At 39.0% G+C, this 22,720-nt stretch overlaps 1 protein-coding gene across 1 annotated transcript; it reads right to left on the bottom strand.

The window, feature by feature from the left end:
- Nucleotides 1-1,029: 1,029 nt before the first annotated feature.
- On the bottom strand, nt 1,030-19,412 carry LOC133448551 (inter-alpha-trypsin inhibitor heavy chain H3-like). Its single transcript, XM_061727190.1, has 21 exons — nt 19,328-19,412; nt 18,136-18,296; nt 17,861-17,965; nt 14,163-14,325; nt 13,960-14,070; nt 13,402-13,530; nt 13,133-13,249; nt 12,827-12,995; nt 12,632-12,742; nt 11,980-12,161; nt 11,673-11,852; nt 11,460-11,584; nt 9,301-9,482; nt 7,730-7,759; nt 6,607-6,639; nt 4,828-4,887; nt 3,709-3,816; nt 3,320-3,488; nt 1,692-1,840; nt 1,421-1,505; nt 1,030-1,344 (listed from the first exon to the last, which is right to left on the bottom strand). Exons 1-21 carry the CDS (start codon nt 19,397-19,399, stop codon nt 1,230-1,232), a joined length of 2,556 nt encoding a protein of 851 aa, XP_061583174.1. The 5' UTR covers nt 19,400-19,412; the 3' UTR covers nt 1,030-1,229.
- Nucleotides 19,413-22,720: the final 3,308 nt, after the last annotated feature.

Below are 22,720 nucleotides of genomic sequence, written 5' to 3'. Positions count from 1 at the left end.
GATAGGTTTTAAGTTGTCTTTTGAAAGTATCTACCGACTCGGCTTCCCTGATGTTTTTGGGAAGTGTGTTCCATAATTTTGGGGCGAAGTTGACAAACGCTGCATCACCGATGTATGTCTGATATAAACTCCAGACCCGTTATCTGCTTCATTTGTCTTGATGAAACAAGAGAATAAACTGTTCCTGACTAATCAAATTCTTTCAGTAAATTCTTCAAATGCTTTTGACCTCTAGAAAAAGGAGATACCGTAGTTTCTTAAAAGCGTCTGTGACACTAAAATCCTGAATGCTATGTTTGTGAAATCTCTAAACTTAGATCTTGATCACATTTAAATATGTTGTGATGTATGTTTAATGGAAATATCATAAACTCTGTCACTGTCCAAATATTACTGCACTTCTGCATGAATATCTGTTCGATCCGCTGGACCACATCAGTCCAGCTCTGAGGTCTTTACACCGGCTGCCTGTCTGTCAGAGGATAGACTTTAATGTTCTGATGCTGGTCTATAAAGCTCTGAATGATTGCTGACAAAAATACATCACGACCTCCTGACCCAGTATGAACCTTCCAGACACCTCAGGTCACCCAGATCAGTTTTTTTATCAGTTCCCAGAGTCTGAATGAGACATGAGACACAGAGAAGCTGTGTTCAGCTTCTATGTTCCACATCAGGAATAAACTGCCAGAAAGCCTCAGATCAGCTGAAACACTTAAGTCCAAGTCGAAGACACCTGTTTTCAGCTGTATTTGAATAAAGCAAATGGATGCACGGATACCTCTTAGCTTGAGTTTCAACACTTGATCATATTTTAACTACTGATTATATCTATTGCTCTATTTTCTTTTGGTTTAAATTTTCAGTTGTGCTTTTTATTTGTATGGTGTTTTAATGTCTCTGTAAAGCACTTATAATTACCATGTTGTTAAAATGAGCTTTGGAAATAAACTTGCCTTACTGTCAATAGGTACATTCAAAACATTTGATAAGGTTAAATGTAGTGTGGTGTTCGCCAGGAAACAAGGCTTCTAAAAGTTCAGAGTTTACTTTATTTCTTGACATATTCGGAAATTTACATTTCATAACTGATTGTTTATTTTATTTTGTAATTAATGTAGTTTATGTAAACAATCAAGGAAATAATTGCTGTTGGTAACATGTTGCAGTATTTGCCTTATTTCTTCTTTTAAATGACATACTTTCGAAACTATTCAACATTTTCCCAGTTAGAGATGTGGAACAAGGAAATCATTCAGGGGTCTCTGCAGGATGACATCAGCTGGAACGAGCCAACAGCGCATTTCCAAAGGAGAGGCAATACTGTAGTCAACAGCAGTGGAACTGCAGAAGAAAGACAAACATGGTTAAACACTTTAAGACCACAAATGCAAAAAAAATACAAATGAACAAAAATTACTTTGTAGCAGAAATCTCTTGGTCGCTGATTTTCAGTTTAGTAGAATGCTGATCTTGGACTTCCTCATAAACAGCTGGCTTCAAAGCTGCAGATAAAATAACAATGAATTAGTTTACTTTAATCTGATTATAATGTTTGGGTGTAAGCACTGGAGAATAAACAAAAACAGAAAGTCTCCTACTGGGAGTTGAACCAGGAACCTTCTTTCTGTGAGGCAACAGTGCTAACCACCCCTGTGCTGCCCTGGTAAATTACACACAAACACACTCACCTAAAATTCCTTCAGTGTTGTTGGCAGATGTTTTTTGTCTTAAAACCGGCCAAAGGAATTTGTTGCCGTCCTTGTCATGAACATAGATGACCATTCGTACGTCTTCTGCGGCAACCTCTATTTCGTTGTCCCGCCTGATTACTGTCACACTGGAATAATAAACACCATCTTGTATTAAACAGCTGAGCATAGTGATAATAGAAGGAAATTTAACATTTTTACTATCAACATTTATGTGGTTATCTGACTCTCTCAAGAGCAACTTTCGCTGAGGAGGAAGAGCACTGAGCTATCAGACTAAATAAAATGAAGCTCTCTGGAACGCTAACGAAAGGAAGGGAGTCGTTGGCAGAGAACTGCAGAAGACAGATTGATAGCTAAAAGCCCAGCACTCTCCTGACCTATTACACATTTCCCAGACCAAAAGGTGACAACTGCCAGGAAAACCCTGAAATCTAGTGAGAGTGACCCTTTTCTCCTGGTTAACATCTCTCACTACATCACAGAACCTGAGTACCAGAGCCTTAATGTACACATGGATTCCCCACGGACTGCTCTTCTCCCCCTATTGATCTCCATACCATAGCAGACGGCATGGCAACTTACCAATTTGAAACGGTAGTCTGCCTGCTCTCCCTGCATTGCAAACTTTATGTTCTTCATGTGAAGTTAAACAAAGAGGTCTTTCTCTTCTTTTTTTATGATCCGTCCCAAAGTATAGAAATATTTGGCTGATATGGACTCAGTTCATAAGCTACTCACTAATGCCACTATCTTCACTTTACTTATCCTAGGTATTGTGTACAACCCTCATGGCACACACATACATTCATATATTACACACACACACACACACACACACACACACACACACACACACACACACACACACACACACACACACACACACACACACACACACACACACACACACACACACACACACACCTTCCTTATGATGTTGTTAAATTTGATATCAGTATGTTTATTTTCTGGTGCTGAGGTGTTTTTTGCACTTTCACACTGTGTATTTATATACAGCGTGAAGATGCCTTTTTTTCCCTCCTCTATCCCAGCGTTATCCTTTTACAGCTAATTATACCAGTGTACCCATGTCACATGCCTTTTTTTCTGTTGTCTTGGTTGGTTGTACTGGCAGTAATTTCACTGCGCCGGGACGCTGGCTCTGTGACAAATAAAGCTCTAATCTAATGTGACAAAAAACATTATCCTCTTATGAGAAGGTGGTGCAACAGAGTTCAACCAAGATTGTCATATCCACTTGTTCAGAATGGAAGGATCATTAAATGCACAGATTTTGGGTCAGATTGGACAAAGCATGTGCAAGTTAGAACAACTTTTATCTTCATTGGGAGACATCGAACTTTGCCTCCCTCTCACAGCGACGCCCTTTGATAAAAAGTTACAGTTTTCACTGTTACTTGTTAGTAATAACGCTTTCTAAGACACCCACTGAAATGTTGTATTAATTTCTTGTGTTTTCTGCAAAACCTACCGTGTTGTTTTTTCCAGCCAGACCATATGCATGCATTGGTTTCCATTAAGCATCCGCAACATTTTAAACTCATCAGAATAATTCTTCACTTCAACATGAAATGTGACTGTACCTTCCAACTGTGATGAGCTCCTGGCCAGTGTGGTGCGTCACCGACTGTCCCTGTCGGACATCTATTCCCTCTGCGTTCACCTTAACATGCAGGTCGGACTTGGCATGGATGACAATATTTTTGAAGCCACCGTTTGTCACTGAATCCAGCTCACCATTCACATACAGCTCTGGTGGAAAACCAGCCAATAAAAAGTCAACACTGGCCTCCATATCAATTCTGTAGGAGCAACTGTAAGATCCCTCAGGGATCAATTAAGTGATTCTGAATATAAATATAGAAAATTACATCTGAATTAACCCACACAGCAAAAGTCAAGATGATTAAGCTTTTCGGGGGGGCTTTGTCATTTACAGGAAGGTGATGCATCAAAGAAATACATTACTGACCCCTGGTGGAATGGTGAAGAAGTTTAAGGAGGAGAGCTCCCAAGATGTCAAAGCATACTGGAGGAGACAGACTCTCAGTTTTTAGCATAGACCTATGGGAAATAGGACCTAGAATGACAAAGATGAACTATGTTACACAACTGCTGGAAAAAAATGCTCCTACTCTCAACACCACTTTCGACCACCAAAGCTGTATTACAATACGTTTGATAATGACTAGAGAATCTAGTTTCGTGTTTTTATTGGAGTACCACACACAAACAAAATCATGGGTATCATGTTAACATGATACTGAATCTAATGATTGCATTCCAATTACGTACATACACATATTAATACTAACAATATTATTAATGTTATATTAAGGTAAGGTAAGCTCCTTCAGCTGATCCCCACTGAAATAGCTGCAGAGGTGATGGCACACGTTTACAGGGGAACATGCCGTTTCTCATTGTGACTTACAGTCATGTCTAACAGATATTCAGTTAGTACAAACTGTTGATTGCTTCTCTAAGCACGGTAGCATGACGATTATGGATGCTGAAGTGATAAAGGCTAGCCATTGGGTGAGCCAACTGTCAATCAATCATATTAGATACGTGTATTGTGGGCTCCGGGTAGCTCAGTGGGTTGAGTGGGAACACCATATACACAGGCTGTGAGCCTTGTGCAGGTGGCGTAGGTTCAAATTCTGGCCTGTCATTCTTTACTGCATGTCTTCCCCCACTCCCTCTACCCATTTCCTGTCTGGTTACTTTCAAAATAGAAGACACTAGAGCCACAGAATCTTAAAAAAAGAAATGTGTTGCTTTAAATAAACTCCCCTGATGTGGTACAAAAAAATGTATCCCCCTCATAGTTGTCAGCGGTATCAAATCACGATTGAGATCAAAATGTTTTTTTTAAAAGCTGTAAATACATTTTCTTCTGCTCTAAAGTTGGATATTTTAACATCTGAGTTAATGTTGATTGAATCACTTTTGGAGCCAGCCTTTTAGCAGTAAGTCAAGGAACTGCAATGGATCTCCGCATGAGCCTCAACCCAGAAGTTAGCTGGTTGGAGGTTGGTTATAGACAGTTAACACGTTGGCATGCTTACAAACTGGTGCAATACCTTACCAACTGTTGCTCTCACAAAGTCCTGAAGACTCATGTAAGAATCCGAGTAGTCGACGAAAGCTTTAAAAAAAAAGAAACATGAAGTTTTTTCTGCTGTACATTTTTATACAAACCCTCAATGATTCCTATGAAAGCCCTTTTTGGTGGCAAAAAAATAAGATTCATTATAGCAAGACACCTTGCCCCTCAGCCATTGAATTTTTAAGTTTCTAAAACCATATCTAGAGTACTGTACTTAATACTCAATATTGAAATCCATCTATATAACGACGAGATCTCAAGATAACCAGATACTATCTCACAATAACCATATCACAAAAATGATATACTTTCTTGCAATTAATCCTTTTTTTTTTGTCTACATGGCAGAAACTGGCTTCCATAGATTCCTGCGACTAAAGGTTATTTGATCAATTGATGATAACATGCGTCAGTGGGTATCTACATTTTGATACCTGAAAATACCTAATCATACTGTTTGTGTGTGTGTGTGTGTGTGTATAATGTTGAGAAGAATGAATGTCTTAGGGCCCGATTTACTAAGATCCTAAATAAAGAGTACTAAATTGCGTGTGCACTGAAAAAGTTTGCGCGTGCTGTTGTTGTGTGTTTTGCGGGTGATCAACTAAGATTGCGTGCGCAATTGATAACAGGTGCAAACAGCAGTATTTAAATGAGGTGTTGCGCGTCTTACGGTTTGCGGCGCAAACTTTGCGCCATGGAGAGTGGATGGAAAGCAGGATAAAGTCGCAAGCGCAAAATGAAATTTGACGAGTTGGAGTTATAGAGATATTAGTGGAAGAGGCAAATTGTTGTGCCGTATTCAGCACCCCTGCCGTGAAAAGCACCCCCTCGTATATTCAATGATAAGTAGACCAAGAAAAAAAAAACAACACACTGACACTTATATATATTTACAAATATTATGGAAGACAACACAGTAAGCAGGCTATTAATTAATGACATCAACAACCATTTACCCGATTTTTTTTTTTTTACCCGAATCCATGAGCGCATTTAAACATGAATAATTAACACAAAACTGGACGCTAAACAGAACATGGACAACAGAACATGAACAGAACACGGAATGAGAATATCATTTTTGTCAGACGAGGGGGTTCTTTTCACGGCAGGGGTGCTGAATACGGCACAACACTGGGGTATGACTGCAGAACAAGTATAGGCGCACAATGAGAAACACTTTTTTCTCCATGAAAACACGTGATTTATTTATTATCACAAATAAAAAAATGAATGTGCCTCCTGTGGCAACCTTTTGCTGAATAATACTCGATTTAACATTCAAATAAAATATTTCTCCTTTTGCATGTGGAGATTAGCACCTTCCTTTCGAACGTATTAAATACAGACGCAATCACAATCCACGCAAAAACTTTCAGGCTTGGTAAATCTCATTGCGGGTGGTAAATGGACATATTTGCATTTTCCCCTCCCAGTATTTAGCGACTTCTGGTTGGTACGCCCCGTATTGATTATTCATCAGGGCAAAAGTACTAAATGGATTGCGTGTGCTATTTTGCGCATTTGAGAGACGCAGTCCTCTTTGCACGCTGTTAGTAGATCAGCTGGCACTTTGGTTTGCGGGTGCTGTCAAGTTTGCACACGTTTTTACACACGCAAACCTTTAGTAAATCAGGCCCTTAATGTATTCTGTTAATTAACCCACTCTTTTTCTGCTGGATTAGTTTATAATTTTACATATTAGCGAATATTTATGTTTGTTCAAGTAAAACTTTATTCGGTGAAATACTTTACCATCTGCTTCCGCCTCCGCAATCATATAATCATCTGTGGGAAAAGAAATAAGTACAATTACACAAAGATTTTACAGTAAAAAATTAAAAATTAAAAAAAAAAATTGAAAAAACCTTGAAGATTTGGAGGATATTTTATCAGCTAATGAACACATGGTTCAGATACCCATATCCAATTCTGCATTGTTTTTCTTTAAAAAAAAAAAACGCTGTCGATGTTGATGGCGAAACCTTGCATCAAGTCAATACCATACTCCAAAAAAGATTTTTAAGGCTAGAATCACCATCCATTAGTTATTTTTCCATCACAGTTTTTCACAAAAGAAAAGCAAAATAAAGAAGCTGCTGTTGGGGTCGGTGTTTCCAGCGAATGGTGTTTTGCTTTTTATGAGTGTAACTCTTGTTCTCAGTCCCTATCTCTGTAACCCCTCCGTATTGAGACCTTTCTTCAAAACAACGAAGAAGGAGATCTCGACTTTGGAGAAGATGGACAAAAACATCTTTAGTTTTTGCAAAATCTTTGCCAGTCATTTTGCGATTGCTGCTACCGCTGTTGTGAAAAGATACAAGAAGCAGACATTTGATTATTTAGAGGCAAAACCTTTGAGTAATGCAGCAGTGCATAATGATTAAGGGGTTTTAAAGCACAACTACCGGTATATGTTATTAATGAGGCCAAAAAGAGCAAGAAACTAGATTTTGATAATTTTAGATTGACCGGCAGTCAAATAAATGTTTTCCTTACACTTTTGCACTAGACAAACCATCAACATGTCTGTAACCATTGTAAAAAAAACGTTTTTGGAATATTTGGCTTTTTTTTTTTTTTTAATGAGATGACGTTTCCATTACAGGTTTTTCTTTGAGATAATTAGATATTACGCTCCTTTTTACAGACTTCCTGCGTGCGCGTGACAAATACTGTAGGTCACTGGCTCTCCAGTGCTCTCTGGCCAGTGGAAAAACAAACCAGTTCTTTGTAGAACCTGTTTGGAACTGGCTCTTGCACCAGTCTAGGAGCAGCATTAGCACTAGCACAGATTTTTGAGTTAGTGGAAAAGCGCTATTTGCAGTGTCGCAACCAGCATCAAAGCAGTGACAACAGTGTGTGTTATTATTTTTACCAAATAAATCCTGAACAGGATATGCAGCACCTATTGAGAAGAGAAGGAAAAAAAATATTACATGAATCAAAGGTTTGTTCAATTCAATAATAATAATAGAAAGAAACACCTTGAACACTAGAAGGGACACCCAGGTCACTACTTGGTGATAATGGGAGTTTTTAGTTACACATCATTTCCAGCCTTGTAACCAGCATCAAAGCAGATTAACTGCACTTTGTGTTGGTCATACCTGAGAAAACAGGAGGACCAGAAAGCGCTACAACAGAAAATTAAGAAATAAAATAAATAAATGAGATTAAAACAATTTAATAAAAGGTTGTCATAAATTTCAAGAAATATTTGAATAAGAAAGACCAGTGAAGTAACTTGAAGGTGTGCTGTTAGAAGAAGCAACCACATCACTCCTAGGTAATCAATGGAAGATTTGGTAACACTTCAAAACTCGTTTTACTTTGCACTTTTAAAAATAGATAAATATGAATGTGTACAGCATTTAACTAAAATGTCACTGTGATGCCATATCTGATTATATGCATCATTTTCAATTTTTTTTCTTTTTTACAATTTGCATCAGAAGTTTATACAGCTACATGACAGGAAAACCTTTTATTTATTTTTTAATTTTTCCGTTTTAGCGCAAGTTAAGCTGGGCATATGTAGCGGTAACGGTGGCGCAGCTAGTAGTGCAGCCGCCTCACAGCAAGAAGGTCCTGGGTAGCTAATGTGAGCTACCCTCACAAAAACATGCACACAGTTCTGGGCTATACATGCCCCCTCTGGCCAACCGGGGCGCCAGGTGGGGTGGGGAGGATCTGGCCGGAATAATGTGATCCTTCCACGCGCTAAGTCCGGCCAGAGAGGCCCCACCCTGTCTGGTGAAAAGATCCGGCCTGCTCACTCCTCAGGATAAGACCTGAGCTCAGTGCAGGGCCCTCCCGGGGTTGGTAGAGGATGGCAATGCCCAGGACTGGAGCACTGGGTGATGAAAAAATGGGAAAAAATCAGGGATAAAAAATATTAAAAAAAAAAAAAAGTTAAGCTGGGCATACACTGTGCAATATTTTAAATCGTTCAGAGCTTTTTTTATTCTTTATTTTTAAATTCACAGATTGAAATATATATTTGCGCTATAAGGGATCTGAATACAACTAAATAACCGTTTGTTGCGATACACGTTTAGCTCAAGACTGTTAATTATTATTCATGTCAGATGAGTATATGTAAAAAATAAAGCTACAACAAACCTGGCATATGAGGGAAGTGAAATAAATTATATTTCATTATTAGAATTATTATCCGTTTTCACTTGAAAAGAAACAAAACTGTAAATGTACTTTTCACAATTTATTCATATTGTAATACGTTATGTAATTAAATGGAAATGTATCAACACAATTCTTATTAGCAGAAATACCACACTAGCTTCCAGGGGATGTACAGTTGCATAAATGAACACATTTTCTTATGCAGACTTATCCTCTGTACTGATTTTTATTTTTTTTATTTTGTTTTGAATTTGGGCTTTTTCACAGAACTTTCAACGTAACTCAATGTACTAGCGTTCTTACTGAGTGTGTGGTGGTGCTCCTGCACCACTTCGCCTTCCTTGGGTTTATGGAGCACCTCTGTGTTCTCCCCCTGAGGTTTAGTGACCACCATGGATGTGAGAGGGGTCACAAAATTGTACTTCAGAGAAAGTTCCGAAGTTTCTTTCTTCACTTCCTCTTTTTCTGGTCCAGATAACAGCAGCCTGTACCATAGATTTTTATGTCAGCTGAATAAAGATGTAATAGTATGATGAAAATATTTATCTTCTTTAATATCACTTTCTTTTCCCAGTTCACAAACTGCAGACCAGTATCATTACTAGCACAGTTTTCCAAAACGTTAGAAAAACTTTTCCTCATCAGATTGGATAAATTCAAAATAACCAGTGAAAGTCAACATAGATTTAGCCCAAACAGAGCAACTTCCCTGGTATCAAAACACACTCCATTGAAGAAATACAAACTCATTACACAGAAAACTATTTACAGTTGGAATATTTTGAGATCTACAAAGGCTGCGTTCAGACTGCAGACAAATATCCGATTTTTAGCCCATCCAGATTGAAACTGGATGACTCTTTTGAAGTCTGAACAGTCCCAAACCGCATGATATCCGATTTTTGCAAACCAGATGGAAACCACCTCCGGGAGGTAGTTTCATATCCGATCCTTATCGCATTTGGGCAGATGCGTGTCAGTCTGAACAGCTCCAAACACTCAGATCGGATATGACTGTCCCAGACGCTCCAAACCACCCGCCCATTTCCAGTTGTGGAGCTACTCATCCTTTCACAGAGAGCATGTACAATATCTGATGTCACGTCAAAAACTATTAGTTTAAGTGTTGCAAATTCACATTACAAATCATGTTTTAATAGCAGAAAAAAGACTGCATTTCCACGTACGGTGCGCGTCGCCGCGTACCCTACGCCGTAGGTCTGCGTTGGTGTAACGCGGAACCATAAATCAGCCTTCAGTCGCGCTGTGAGCCTGAACCTGCAGCCCGTCAGCTCATCAGCTGCCAGTTGTTCATTGCTGGTTCGTTTTGTTAACTCTGAGCTTTGTTGGTTGGTTTGTTAGTTTGCTGGTGGTTTTGTTCTGAACACCTTTCTCTGTTTCTCATTTTGCTGGGACGTCGGGTCCCTCCGCCGAGACACAACTTTTGCGGTATGCGTTCATTGTTATGTCTAAAAATGATGCGCAGTGCCGACCCAATCAGGAACGGTACAGATATATATATATATTTTTTATATATATATATATATATATATATATATACAAAAATAGAATTATAAAAAAATAAAGGATCCCCATAACCTTTGATCGGGTGGGCAGGACACACGTTTGGGTGGACACAGCCCCCCCCCCGGCCCAAAACCAGCCTCGAGTTCCAGTAACAGAGGTCCGACGGGAGGATAAAAGTGAGATGGAGCAGTCTCATACGATTAAAATATTGCACAGTGTATGCCCAGCTTTACAGGTATGGAACAGCATGTGAGCTGGCTCCATATTGTTATTGTTTTTGATGTCGCAATTACATGACTTCACACAATACACGCGCTGGGTGACGCCTCCGCTCCGACGTCGTTGCTACGGCAATCCGTCAGATCAGTCAATGATGTGGTCCAGTCTGAACAGAGCCAGATCCGATATGGACACTTGCTAAAAACAGTGTGGACAGTCAGCCCTGAAAATCGGATATGAGAAGGAATCAGATATATATATATATCAGATTTGCCTGCAGTCTGAACGCGGTGAAGACATTTGACACCACTAATCAAATAACTTTATTGTTTGCAATGTAATGACTTGAGTTACTCACAGTACAATCGTGACCCACTCTACTTGCTGTAATAGCAAGTTTGTGATGCGACATTATGCTACATATCATTACGCTTTGTAAGCAGGACTTCTTTCCATTTTGTCTTATGTAGAAATGACATGTTTAGCATTCAGAGAGGAAAGCAAAGTGGATGATGATAACTCCACTAGGATTTAATAAAACTGTTGTAGAATGTAGACAATATTTAAATGAGAGTCCAAAAGTCAGACTACAAAAGAGGGTCCTACATTTAATTTTGGTAAATGTGACTTAAAGAGAAAAATGAAACCTGAAACCCTGGAAATAATAATTGGTCAAAACAATAATGAAAGAAGAAAAGTGTGAAGATCACACTCACTCTTTGTCCAGAAGCTGTTTAACCGTGAGGTAGGCCCAAATCCTCTGGAGGAGGCCTTCAGGTACTGTTCCAGGAGGGGGTGCGATGGAGGAACTTGTTTCAGAATATATCATCTTTCTGTTCTTCTGTTGTAATACAAATTAATTCTCATGTTAGTATGCAATGATTTTCACCGGGGTCTCAGGAGATTTGGTGTTGTGGACTGATCCTTACTGAGATAGCCAGAACTTGAGGGACGAAGGTTTCAATGTTGTTGTCGGTGATCTGACCGGCCACCACGATCTCAGAGCCATTATAATACTGGCTGAAATTGGTCTGAGTTAGATTGGCTCCACCCTCATAGATCATTGTCACATCTGTCAAGAGTGGGGTGGCCACTTCTTCATAGAAACCCTGTTAACATAAGTTATGGACGCATTTAGATGTTTTTAATCCCTACAGTAAAACATGTTTGATTTTAGAATGTAACAATTTAGGAAATTACTTTCTTAGAAAAAATTAACAATGTGGACAAAAATACCTTTAACTGTAAATCTGCATCAGAATCTTCATAAATCCGTCTTGCCATACCGTTGTTCTGCAGCGACATTTTCTCAAGGAACTCAAAATTCACATCAAACCCAAATCCGAGACAGTACAGTGGAAATTTGCCTGCAATGGCCTGTTTTGCATTTGACTGTATTCTCTCAAGATTTCTCTCCCCTGTAAGGACACAACACACATTAAGTACTATGAAACAACTACCTGAAGAATCAGTGTAAAATGCTGGGGACTGTTGTGTGGAGGAGTATTTATTCTTTTTTGTTTCTTTTTTTTCTTCTCTTAACCAACCTATACTGATGGATCATGCCACTTTGGACACTTGACCAGAGCTGAGTTGGCAAGTATATTAATATTCAACTTTGTTGGGTTTTTATCTTACAAATGATGTATTCTCGTTAAAAGCTATATGTATATTATTCGTTTATTGTTTTGTAATTGAACTGAGTTACATACTGCTTTGATTACTAGAATAAATGTGAAATTTGTCTGAAGTGGCATCATTCTCAATGCAAGAGACAGGCTTATGGCATTTATGTCATGGATTTGTATCACTGAATACAGAAAAACGATTTTGGAGGATTATTTGAGGCATTAATACCAGTATGTGTACAAGTGTGTTTTATAATGACCTTCAGTGGGATCTCCATCAGTTAGAAGTATAAGGATAGATGCTGAACCTTCTCTGGGATGTGCATTCAGCATACTTGCTCCTTCCAACACTGCTGCATTAATATTTGTAGCTGGAATTGAAAACACATTTGTCACTGCCTTCATACAGCCAGATGTTTATTTTCCAATCAAAGTAATTTGTTAAAATATCTCACCTCCTCTGTCCCTGATATTTTTTGCAAATTCTTTGGCTGACAACAGATTCTCACTGGTGGCCTGAACAAGTTCTCGTTTCCAGTGAAAAATGCTGCCATCAAAAGTGATAATCCCAAAGAAGTCATCGCTTGCCAAGTCGTTCAAGATACGTTTTAATGCTGTTCGTGTCTGTGTAAAAATAAAATTCACAACACTTATTTTGTCTTTTAAATGTATACAATTCATTCATATGTTTAGAGGCGGCTATTCTTAAATCATGGTTTTAATATGTACAGAAAATCATAAAAATAACACTTAAAATCTACCTGTGCTATTTTTCTTCCACTCATTGATCCACTTTGATCAATAAGAAAAACAACATTCTTTGGTATTCGGGAAAGACTTGATGGAGCGAAGTGATGGACAAAATACCCATCTGATGTCTGAGAAGGAGTAAGAGAAAGTTTGCTTAAAATATAGATTGTTGAAGAGGCTGAAGAAAATTCACATGTTTAATATGTTTGCCTAGGTCAATTTTTTTTGTACATGCAGTGCTATTTTACCAAATCAGTGTTGAGGAAATGAGCTGCTTTACCTTGAGGTCTCCCAGCTCGGTGTCTCTGTTGACGTCATAAGTAATAATCAGATCCCCATTCATGCCTTGCTCTCCACAGCTGTCACAAGTTTTCTGTTGGTCCACTGTTGGATAAAAATGGACCCAAGCCTGGAAACCACACAAAACAGGTCTTATAGAATAGTTTGATTGTCAAAGAAGTCATTAATTGATTGATTGATTGATTTCTTCTGTTTGTTTATACCCCAATTCCTAACCAAATTGGGACTCTGTGTGAAATGTAAACAAAACAGAGTGCAATGATTGAGAATTACTATAGCCTTCCAGTAGTTCTCAATCCTGGTCCTCGAGTACCCCATCTCTGCATGTTTAGATGCTACACTCCTTTATGCACACCATGATACAAGTAGCTGTGTCATTAACAGAGCTGTGCAGACCTTGATGACAAGCTAATGGGTACCGTTAATTAGAATCAGGTGTGTCGATGCAAGGCGACCTCTGAAACATGCAGAGCAGAGGTACTCAAGGACCAGGATTGAGAACCACTGAAATTGACTATAGCATCACTATGTGCTGTACCTGCTTGTCTGCGTGTGTTTTGGTGATGGCATTAGCAAGGGCTTTGGTGCTCAGTCCTCCTTTCACATCTATGAAACTGATGCCATCCTTCTCGTGAATGTGCACATCAATCTGCCAGAGATAGAATAAAATAAAACAATTATAATGACTTACTCTGGAAGCTTTAATTACACCAACTTTGCCCTCCTGGATGTTGAAGATACCTTGAAGTCTTTGACAGGCTGCATGGGTCGAGCATGGATTTGCAACTCGTACTTGCCAAGCGTCCGTTTCATCAGTTCCTCATAAGTGAGTTCAAAAGTGACTTTTTTGTGAGGAGCCACAGTAACGGAGGTCTTAAAATCCTCCATTGTCCTCCCTACAGAACTACAAGAGTAACATATCACTGCATGAAGTTGTATTATGGTGACAGAATGGATGTGAATGATACGGAAAAACATGCATGCATGTGTTACATCAAGGCTGGTGATGTAACTACGACTGCAATGGCATCCTGACCAGATAGTTTGATGTTCAAATAATTCTGTTAAAATTCTTTAGTAAATCCAAACTGCTGCTACCAGAATTCTGACTCGTACTGCCAAGAGAGACCACATCACCCCTGTTTTGGCTTCACTACACTGCCTGGCCGTTTAGTTAAGAATTCAATTCAAAATGTTCATATATTATAATATATCACATAATACAGCTTTAAATAGCCTTATCTTAAAGACCTCATTGATCTTTATCAACCTACCAGAGCACTACAGTCACAGTCTGCTGCTTTACTCACTATTCCCAGAGCCTCCAGAATGGGAGGTAGAGCTTTTAATTTCCAGGCTATCCTGTGGAACCAGCCACCAGTCTGGATATGAAATACTTACTCTCTCGTGGCTTTTAAACTAAACTAAACTCAAGACCTTCCTAATTGAAAGAGCCTGTGGTGAACCTGGGGTCTGGAACCTTCACATTACGTACATTTTCATGAAGTCTGATCAAGATTTTAACAAGAAGATCTAGATGTACAGACTTTAAGACAATGCAGGACTCCCTAAAGGCCAGACCTAACGTTACCATGACAACCCAGCCATATAGATGGTAAAGAAACATTTTTGCACACAGTCTGTTGTTGCAGACACACGTTCTGCCTGAAAAGAACTTCTCTAAGATGATTGATGTGTGTTGCTTCACTTTAATTCAATATGCCACTGTTTTCATGACAATGCATTTTTATTTTCACGATGGCTTTCAGGAAGATTGAAACAATATTATATTCAGAACCAGAGGTAGTAATGATTTCAATTGCATTTAAAAATTATCTATTAAAAACATTAACAATTATCATTTAAAGGAGCTTGAGGCTCCTTTTAAGAAATGAGACTCTCTAGCGCCACCCTTCACCACGACGGCCGTCGGGGTACTGCAGCCAACAGTGAAGCCGGCACGGGAGAACGGGGAGAACGCACATGCAGGGTCACGTGACATCACATCCGCAGCCCAGCGCGGGAAATTCGGGACCGAATTGCAGCACATTTTGCAGCACACAGCCTGTTCAAGGCAAAGGAGAGATACACTAGAGCAGTGTTTCTCAATCCTGGTCCTCGAGTACCACTGTCCTGCATGTTTTAGATGCTACCCTGCTTCAGCACACCGTGATACAAGTACCTGTGTCATCAACAGAACTGTGCAGACCTTGGTGACAAGCTAATTAGGACCTTTAATTAGAATCAGGTGTGTTGGTGCAGGGAAACATCTAAAACATGCAGGACAGTGGTACTCGAGGACCAGGATTGAGAAGCACTGACCTAGAGGGCTCATTCTTTTGGGTTTGGAACGCTTCATCTGACATTATTACTAGAAAACTTAAAATGTATACGGATTTTTTTCATAAATCTTGCCACAATCCGGCCTCAAGCTCCTTTAAAACATGATTTTAACTTTATTACTTAGTTTAAAACCTGTAGATCTTTTATTCTGTGACTTATTTGGTCAGTATTGGTCAACTTTCTTTATTTTCTTTCATAAGGTTAATTATAAGCTTGTTTAATATGTATGATTTAATCTGAATTAAATTTCTTGAAATGTGAATTGACAGTCCTTTACATGAACTCCATCGTTTGTGAAATCTAAATGTTACTCTTACAGTTTGAATTTATGGTCTTGTTATGTGGAAACTAGCTCAGATCCAGACAATCCTTTCAGATAATCTGGCATAAAGCAAGATTATCCTCGTCATTGTTATTTTTGCCTTTTTACCTAAAATAATTTTTCATAAGCTGATTGATCAACCCAAAACCTGCACGAAGTCTCTCAAGAAGCAAGGAGTGAAGATTCCCTCTGTCTCCTGAAGCAACAGCTGTGAGTCCTGGTGGGCCTATTGAGCACTTCTGTTGGTCACCTGCCTGCAGACTCTGCCAGGCAGACAAGTCCTGAGACACACCTCGATTTTCATTTCCAGCAGCAGAGCCTAAGCAGGGCCATTAATGCATCTTTAATTTTTTTGTTTATTCAGTTCCCTTCTCCTCCTCCACTGTTTATTAGCATCCTATTATCGTTTGGGTCATTAAATGAATAACATTAATTTGAACATTTCACTATTAGTCCATGGGCCAGAGCCCAAAATGTCACTTGTCAGTACCACCCAAGGTGACAAAACTTGCTTATGATTTTTGAAAATATCTATGTCTGTAGATGATATTTTGGTATGATAACCCGTCCTGAGTGGCAGCTGTATCATAGTTTGAGTGACATTATGTGATCATTCTGTACTTGGTTAACCTTCTTAACACTATCTTAAGTACACACAGAACTTGATAGCCCAACTATAATCAGATCTTGACATATTCCCATTAATAACTATGTTAATTTTGTTTACAATATTGTTATGTTTATAATGTTGTTTATAAAACTAAGCTGGTTCCTTATCTCATTGTTGTGTCCTTTATGTCCTGTACTTGCATGATAAAGACCAGTTTGTGGCTGTTATAGTTTCATAGGAGCCTAATGATGCTCTTCTAGTTTAAGGCTCACAATGACCTGCAACAATGATATAGTATGGAGTATATTATACATTTCCTGAATCCTTATGGTCCTGTGAGTATTCCAGTTTTTGTATTTTGTGTCTGTTGTTCCAAGATGACACAGGGATAAAAGATTTGTGTAAAAATTGTGTAAAAATGTGTGTTGTTTATAGAGCAGCAGTGACCTCTATGTTGGTCAGAAAGATTCATGTCTTAGCTTGAATGAATGCTTAAAAAGTCCCCTTTAAAATGATACCAAAGAATATATTGTGAAACGTTGACAGATATCCTGTACATGAGTCTAAACCAGGATATGAACCAGCATGGGATGTGTAACTTCATGAGCTGATAACTATGATACAGCTGCCACTCAGGAAGGGTTATCATATCAAAATATCCTCTACAGACATAGATATTTTCAAAAATTATAAGCAAGTTTTGTCACGTTGAGTGGTACTGATATCTGGTCTGGCCCATGGACTATATTATTACATGCTGTTAATTAAAGTTCACAACCAAGTCAGTTTTCCATGTGTTTTTTTTTCATAATGGTTAATATTAAGATTGTTTGATGTTGTTCCATAGATCATACAGCATGTCTCTAACAAAACATAAAACTGCCCACAGAGGACACAGCGATATCTGAAGGGAAATTGGTTGTAGAAGGTTCAAGACAGGAGTGATTGTCTTACTCAGACTGTTGCATTATAAATATTAGCTCAGAATTATTATCTCTAAAGACAGATTATTATTTTATTTGAAAAGGAGAAATGAGAAGGCCCAAAAATGAATGACAATTTCTTCTCAACAATAATGAAAAAATAAAAAGAAGAAGGCTCTTTTAACAATTTCAGACAAACCACAGAATATGTGGCAATAATTTAATCCATCAATGTATTTACCTGACAATTCCAGCGCTTTGACCACGGGACACAGCCTCTGTGTACTGCCGCTGAGCTTGCTCCTTAGTTTTTACAACACCATCATACACTTCACCATCCATCAACCTGCAAATGACCACAGAAAACCTTTGTTTGAACGCATTTAAGGTCGCTGCTGGAGGTTATCTCTCTGGGTAAAAAGCAGAGGTAGTTGTTCTACTACTACTACTAATCATAATAATAAGGTTATTGCTAGAGCCCATGAGATAGTCAAAGATCATGTTTCTTTCACGCACATCCTGAATTTACTGATGAAGGCATTCTTGGGAATCTGCACATGGAATTCGATTTCCTTGGACTCCTCTGCACGGTTGACCACACGGCTGTTGATGACAGTGGTGGCATAGCGACTGTTCACGGTGGCGTTGATGTGAAAGCTGTAGATGTCCCAGTCGTCCTGAACATACATGAGGAAGATATCACTTACGTAAACCAGATCAATACCACCATCTGAGACAGAATTTCACGTTTACCATTAAAGAAGGATAAGGTGCACAAAGACACATTTTTATTTGACAGTAGACTGAGATATAATCCCAAATACAAATGTAAGAAATGTCTTCGGTATAAAAAAAAAAAAAAAACATTTTTCAAAACTAAGAAACATGTTTCATCCCCAAGTGATTTTTTCCACTGTTCAATCTGTTGTCTTTCTTGCTGCAACATTTTTTTTGTTATCACTTTTCCTTTGTGTGTGTTTTTGTATCAGCATAGATGTTCTTCTTCTGCATATTTCAACAATCTTCACTACAAGGTCAGTCTGATCTTTTTTGCAGATTTTTCCAAAAGTAGGCCTAATCCTGTCCACAGTTTTATATAAAATAAGATTTACACATTAAATGCATGAACAAACACCAGCAAAATGGCCCTCAGATGACCTTAAACCTAATCTGTTTATCATAGTCAAAGTTCAGTGTTTTGCAAACAAAAAACGTTTAACTCCAGGGGAAGTTAAAACTAATCAGCCCTTTAACTAGTAGGGGTGTAAGGGTACACAAAAATCTTCAACTTCAACAAAAAACGGTTTATACATTTTCAAATAAATCAAATAAAATCAATATATAAACAGGAATAAAAAACAGTCCTGTTTAAATCTATTACCAAGTCATCCAATATATAAAATATTCAAATTAAAGAAATTATAAAACGTGTGTTTAAAACCCAACTGAGTGTGATCGCAGATCCGCCGCTATAATGCAACAATGGCATTAGTTACAGCAGAAACCGGATCTGAATTACAGGCAAAAGCCGGTTTAAATGCCAAAGGAAGCTGCATTTGCCACGGTTCTGGTTTCTTTCCTTACAGCAGTGTGATATTCACGTTTGTGTGGTGTCGTTTCAAATGTTTTCTGAAGTTTGATAGAAACATGCCCGATTGTTTGGTTGTTTTGTTTTGCTAATCTTTTCCGTTGCGACGTGTGACCATACCTTGTTTGGAAGTGTATCCACCAAAGTCAGCAGCAGCCCGAAGAGGGTGAGTTGCAGCGCAGCTCTCCGCATGATGCTTCAGTCCAGAGTGAGGCACTGACAGACCACACTATCTGTTAAACTCCAGCAAAAACAGTTTTTTTTTTCATTGGAGAAATAAGCTCTCTCCCAGCCACCTATGCCCCACCTCCAAACACACACGGAGTGAAGCAATCCGAGCGCTCCAGCTATTGGAGGCCACACACACACCTCATTTACTATTTACTACTATTTACTACTTTAGGGGCCTATGTGTGTGTGTGTGTGTGTGTGTGTGTGTGTGTGTGTGTGTGTGTGTGTGTTGTGTGTGTGTGTGTGTGTGTGTGTGTGTGTGTGTGTGTGTGTGTGTGTGTGTGTGTGTATTTAACACCTTCAAGGACAAGATGGTTGATTTATATGATCAATTAAATAAGAAAAGAGTAATTGTCTGTGGAGATTTTAACATTGATTTGTTAAACCCACATGACAACAATGAAAATAGTGAATTCATTGATACAATGTACAGCCATAAAAGAGTGCATTTCCTGGATATGTGGGTGTTTAAAGGGGAGAACGGGCTGTCTACCACTCTATACAGAAAGGATACAGATAGAAACACTCTCCTGATAACTAATAGTTCACACCCTGTCCCCCTGAAAAAGGGCCTCCCCAAAAGTCAATTCTACAGATTAAGAAGAATTTGCCACTCAATTGAAGACTTTACAGAAAAAGCTATGGAGATGAAAAGCAGATTTCTGGAAAGGGGTTACCCGATCACCTGGGTGGAGCAAGCATATAATGCAGCACTTCACAAACCTCGCTCGGAACTCCTGAGCGCCAGACAAAAGAAGAGTAAGAACTTCCCCTTTACTTGTATCACTACGTACTCCCCTAACTCACATGTGATCAAATCAGCCTTCAAAAAACATTGGCACATCATAAATTCTGATCCAGAATTGGCCCCTCTCTTCAAAGATCCCCCTCTTTTTGTGTTCAAATGGGACCGTAACCTCAGAGATCATCTGGTGCATGCCACCTTCACACAGAGTAGCTCACCTCAACCTACTCAGTCTCTCTTGAGTCCCCTCCCTAATGGAAATTATCGCTGTGGCAGTTGTGCACAATGTAACAACACCTCCAAAGCTTCATTTTTTTGCCACCCTTACACAGGAAAACGTTTTCCCATAAAAAGCGTTATCACTTGTGCCTCTACTCATGTCGTTTACTTGTTAAAATGCCCCTGTGGTTTATGCTATGTGGGCAAGACCACCAGAAAATTAAAGGTAAGAATCAGTGAACACAAGAGCGCCATCCGCAGACAGGACAGAAACTCACCAGTGGCCTTACACTTCAATGAGGCCAAGCATGACATCGCGACCTTGCGAATCTATGGCATTGAACTGGTTAAATCACCACCTCGTGGAGGTGATCATGACCTCCTTTTGAAGAGACGTGAAGCATTCTGGATCTTCACCTTACAGACTTTATCCCCTAAAGGTCTTAATGACGAATTTTTATTGAATGTGATGCTATAATTTTGTACTTAGTGGTATACGGCATGTATTTTATGATCAACAAAGATCTTATTTATTCTGCTCATCATTACATGCATCTATCACCAGGTATTGAAACCCTACTGGACCACCCCCCTCCCGACCTCTATGTGACTTTTAGGATACCAGGCATGGACTTACTATGACTACTTTTTTTCATCCATGCACGGTTAGGTGTTTTGTGTTTAAAACTACACCAATATATGTACTTTAACTTTATGACAGGCATGGTCTTACTATGACTATGATCCTCCTTTCCATGCACTGTTATTGTATGTTTTTAAAATAATCAAGGCTATTTCCCTCGGTATAGTACATGCATTGTATTTTTACTTCTTCTATTCTTTACTTGTCCGCTATTGTGTTGATATACACTTGTGAGTGTTCCTGTCTTGACAGAGGTGAGATTAACTTTACAGGCTCACAATTCAACTACTCACTGAGCCTGTCGGTACAACCCCTGGGCGGAGCTGCAATACAATCACCACTAGTTGACTACAGCTGCAGGTCCTCTTGCGACCCCCCACTGACCCAGCCGGTGATTGGCTGCCCCATCTATAGTAGGCCATATATGTACCTGAAATGTTCTTTCTTTAAAAATCTCTGCTTGAGAAAGGTCCTGTGAACCAAAACGGTGCTTATTTGTTTACCTTATTAAACTAGTCAGTGGAGAAATGCAGGAGTTTGCAAAAAAGCTGGGAGTTCACACATACCACCTCAAGCCCAGAGTTTCCGCAATCAAATGGCCAAGCCGAAAGAGCCATTCAAACAGTGAAACGTCTGCTAAAAAAAGCACATAACAGGACAGTCACACGGACCCATACATTGCTCTTTTAGAGTACAGGAACACACCACTCAGTGGAGTAAGTTAGTAAGTCTCCTGCATAGCTTCTGATGGGTAAAAGATTAAAAACAAAGCTTCCAGTGTCAAATAGCTTGCTGCAGCCCCAAGTCTTCAAACAAGTAAGAAACAGTTTGATAAATAGACAAAACAAGCAGAAAAGCTACTTTGATCGTGGCACGAGGAACCTACCAGAAGTGAAAGAAGGAGAAAGAGTGAGAATCAGACAACAGAACACGTGGCAACCTGCTGTTATTCTGAGCACACATGATAAGCCAAGGTCCTATATTGTTCAGACAGACAAGGACCAAATCTACAGAAGAAATAGAAGACACATTCTGAAAACAAAGGAAAACTGGGCCGTAACACAACCAACAGAGACTGATGACAACTTACCTGATCCACCACAGCTGATGGAAAATGAACAATCTGCAGGAAGAGAAACTGAACACAGTGAGGATGTCCAGGAGAGACTCCTACTTGAGAAACAGTTACCTGCAGCTAAGTCACCATCACCTGTTGTCACACCCATGTTGAACAAAACAAATGAGACTGTGAAAACCACACGTTATGGGAGGCCAATAAGAGTTCCTCTAAGATTCAAAGAATAAGGACACATGTTAAAAAAAAATCTGTTCCAAAATGTTTCTTGTCCTATTGAATTGACCTACTAATTAGTTGTAAGTTTATAGACAACTGTGTTGTAGTTTATAATGTGATATTAGTAGAAACTGAGTTATTAGCTGTAGTACAGATTAGAGAAACAGTTAAGTATGTTAACACATTTTTGTTATGAAACTGAGTTTGTATATTACAAAAGAAAAAAAAAATCTAAAGAAAGGGAGATGTCATGAGTGCTGTACTGGAAGTCACCAGTAGATGATCCTGTAACACTGATAGCATGATGGTTTACAGGTACCTGACGGATGTCAATAAAACTTTATTCAGTTTACCTCACGCTGCCTCACGGTCTGATACATA

This window comes from Cololabis saira, chromosome 8, assembly GCF_033807715.1.
Source record: "Cololabis saira isolate AMF1-May2022 chromosome 8, fColSai1.1, whole genome shotgun sequence".
In the NCBI taxonomy this organism is placed as follows: domain Eukaryota; kingdom Metazoa; phylum Chordata; class Actinopteri; order Beloniformes; family Belonidae; genus Cololabis; species Cololabis saira.
Note: the sequence above shows the minus strand (reverse complement) of the source record. Positions and strands in the feature narration are given on the sequence as shown.

Bases quoted from the DNA above. Each gene is read 5' to 3' on its own strand.
- LOC133448551 (XM_061727190.1), bottom strand. From the start codon at position 19,399: ATGCGGAGAGCTGCGCTGCAACTCACCCTCTTCGGGCTGCTGCTGACT. The intron at 14,326-17,860 runs GTAAATACATTG...TTACTCTTGTAG, and splicing joins CAAAGCGCTGGAATTGTCAG to TTCTGTAGGGAGGACAATGG. The intron at 4,888-6,606 runs GTAAAGTATTTC...TTTTTTTTAAAG, and splicing joins TGCGGAGGCGGAAGCAGATG to CTTTCGTCGACTACTCGGAT.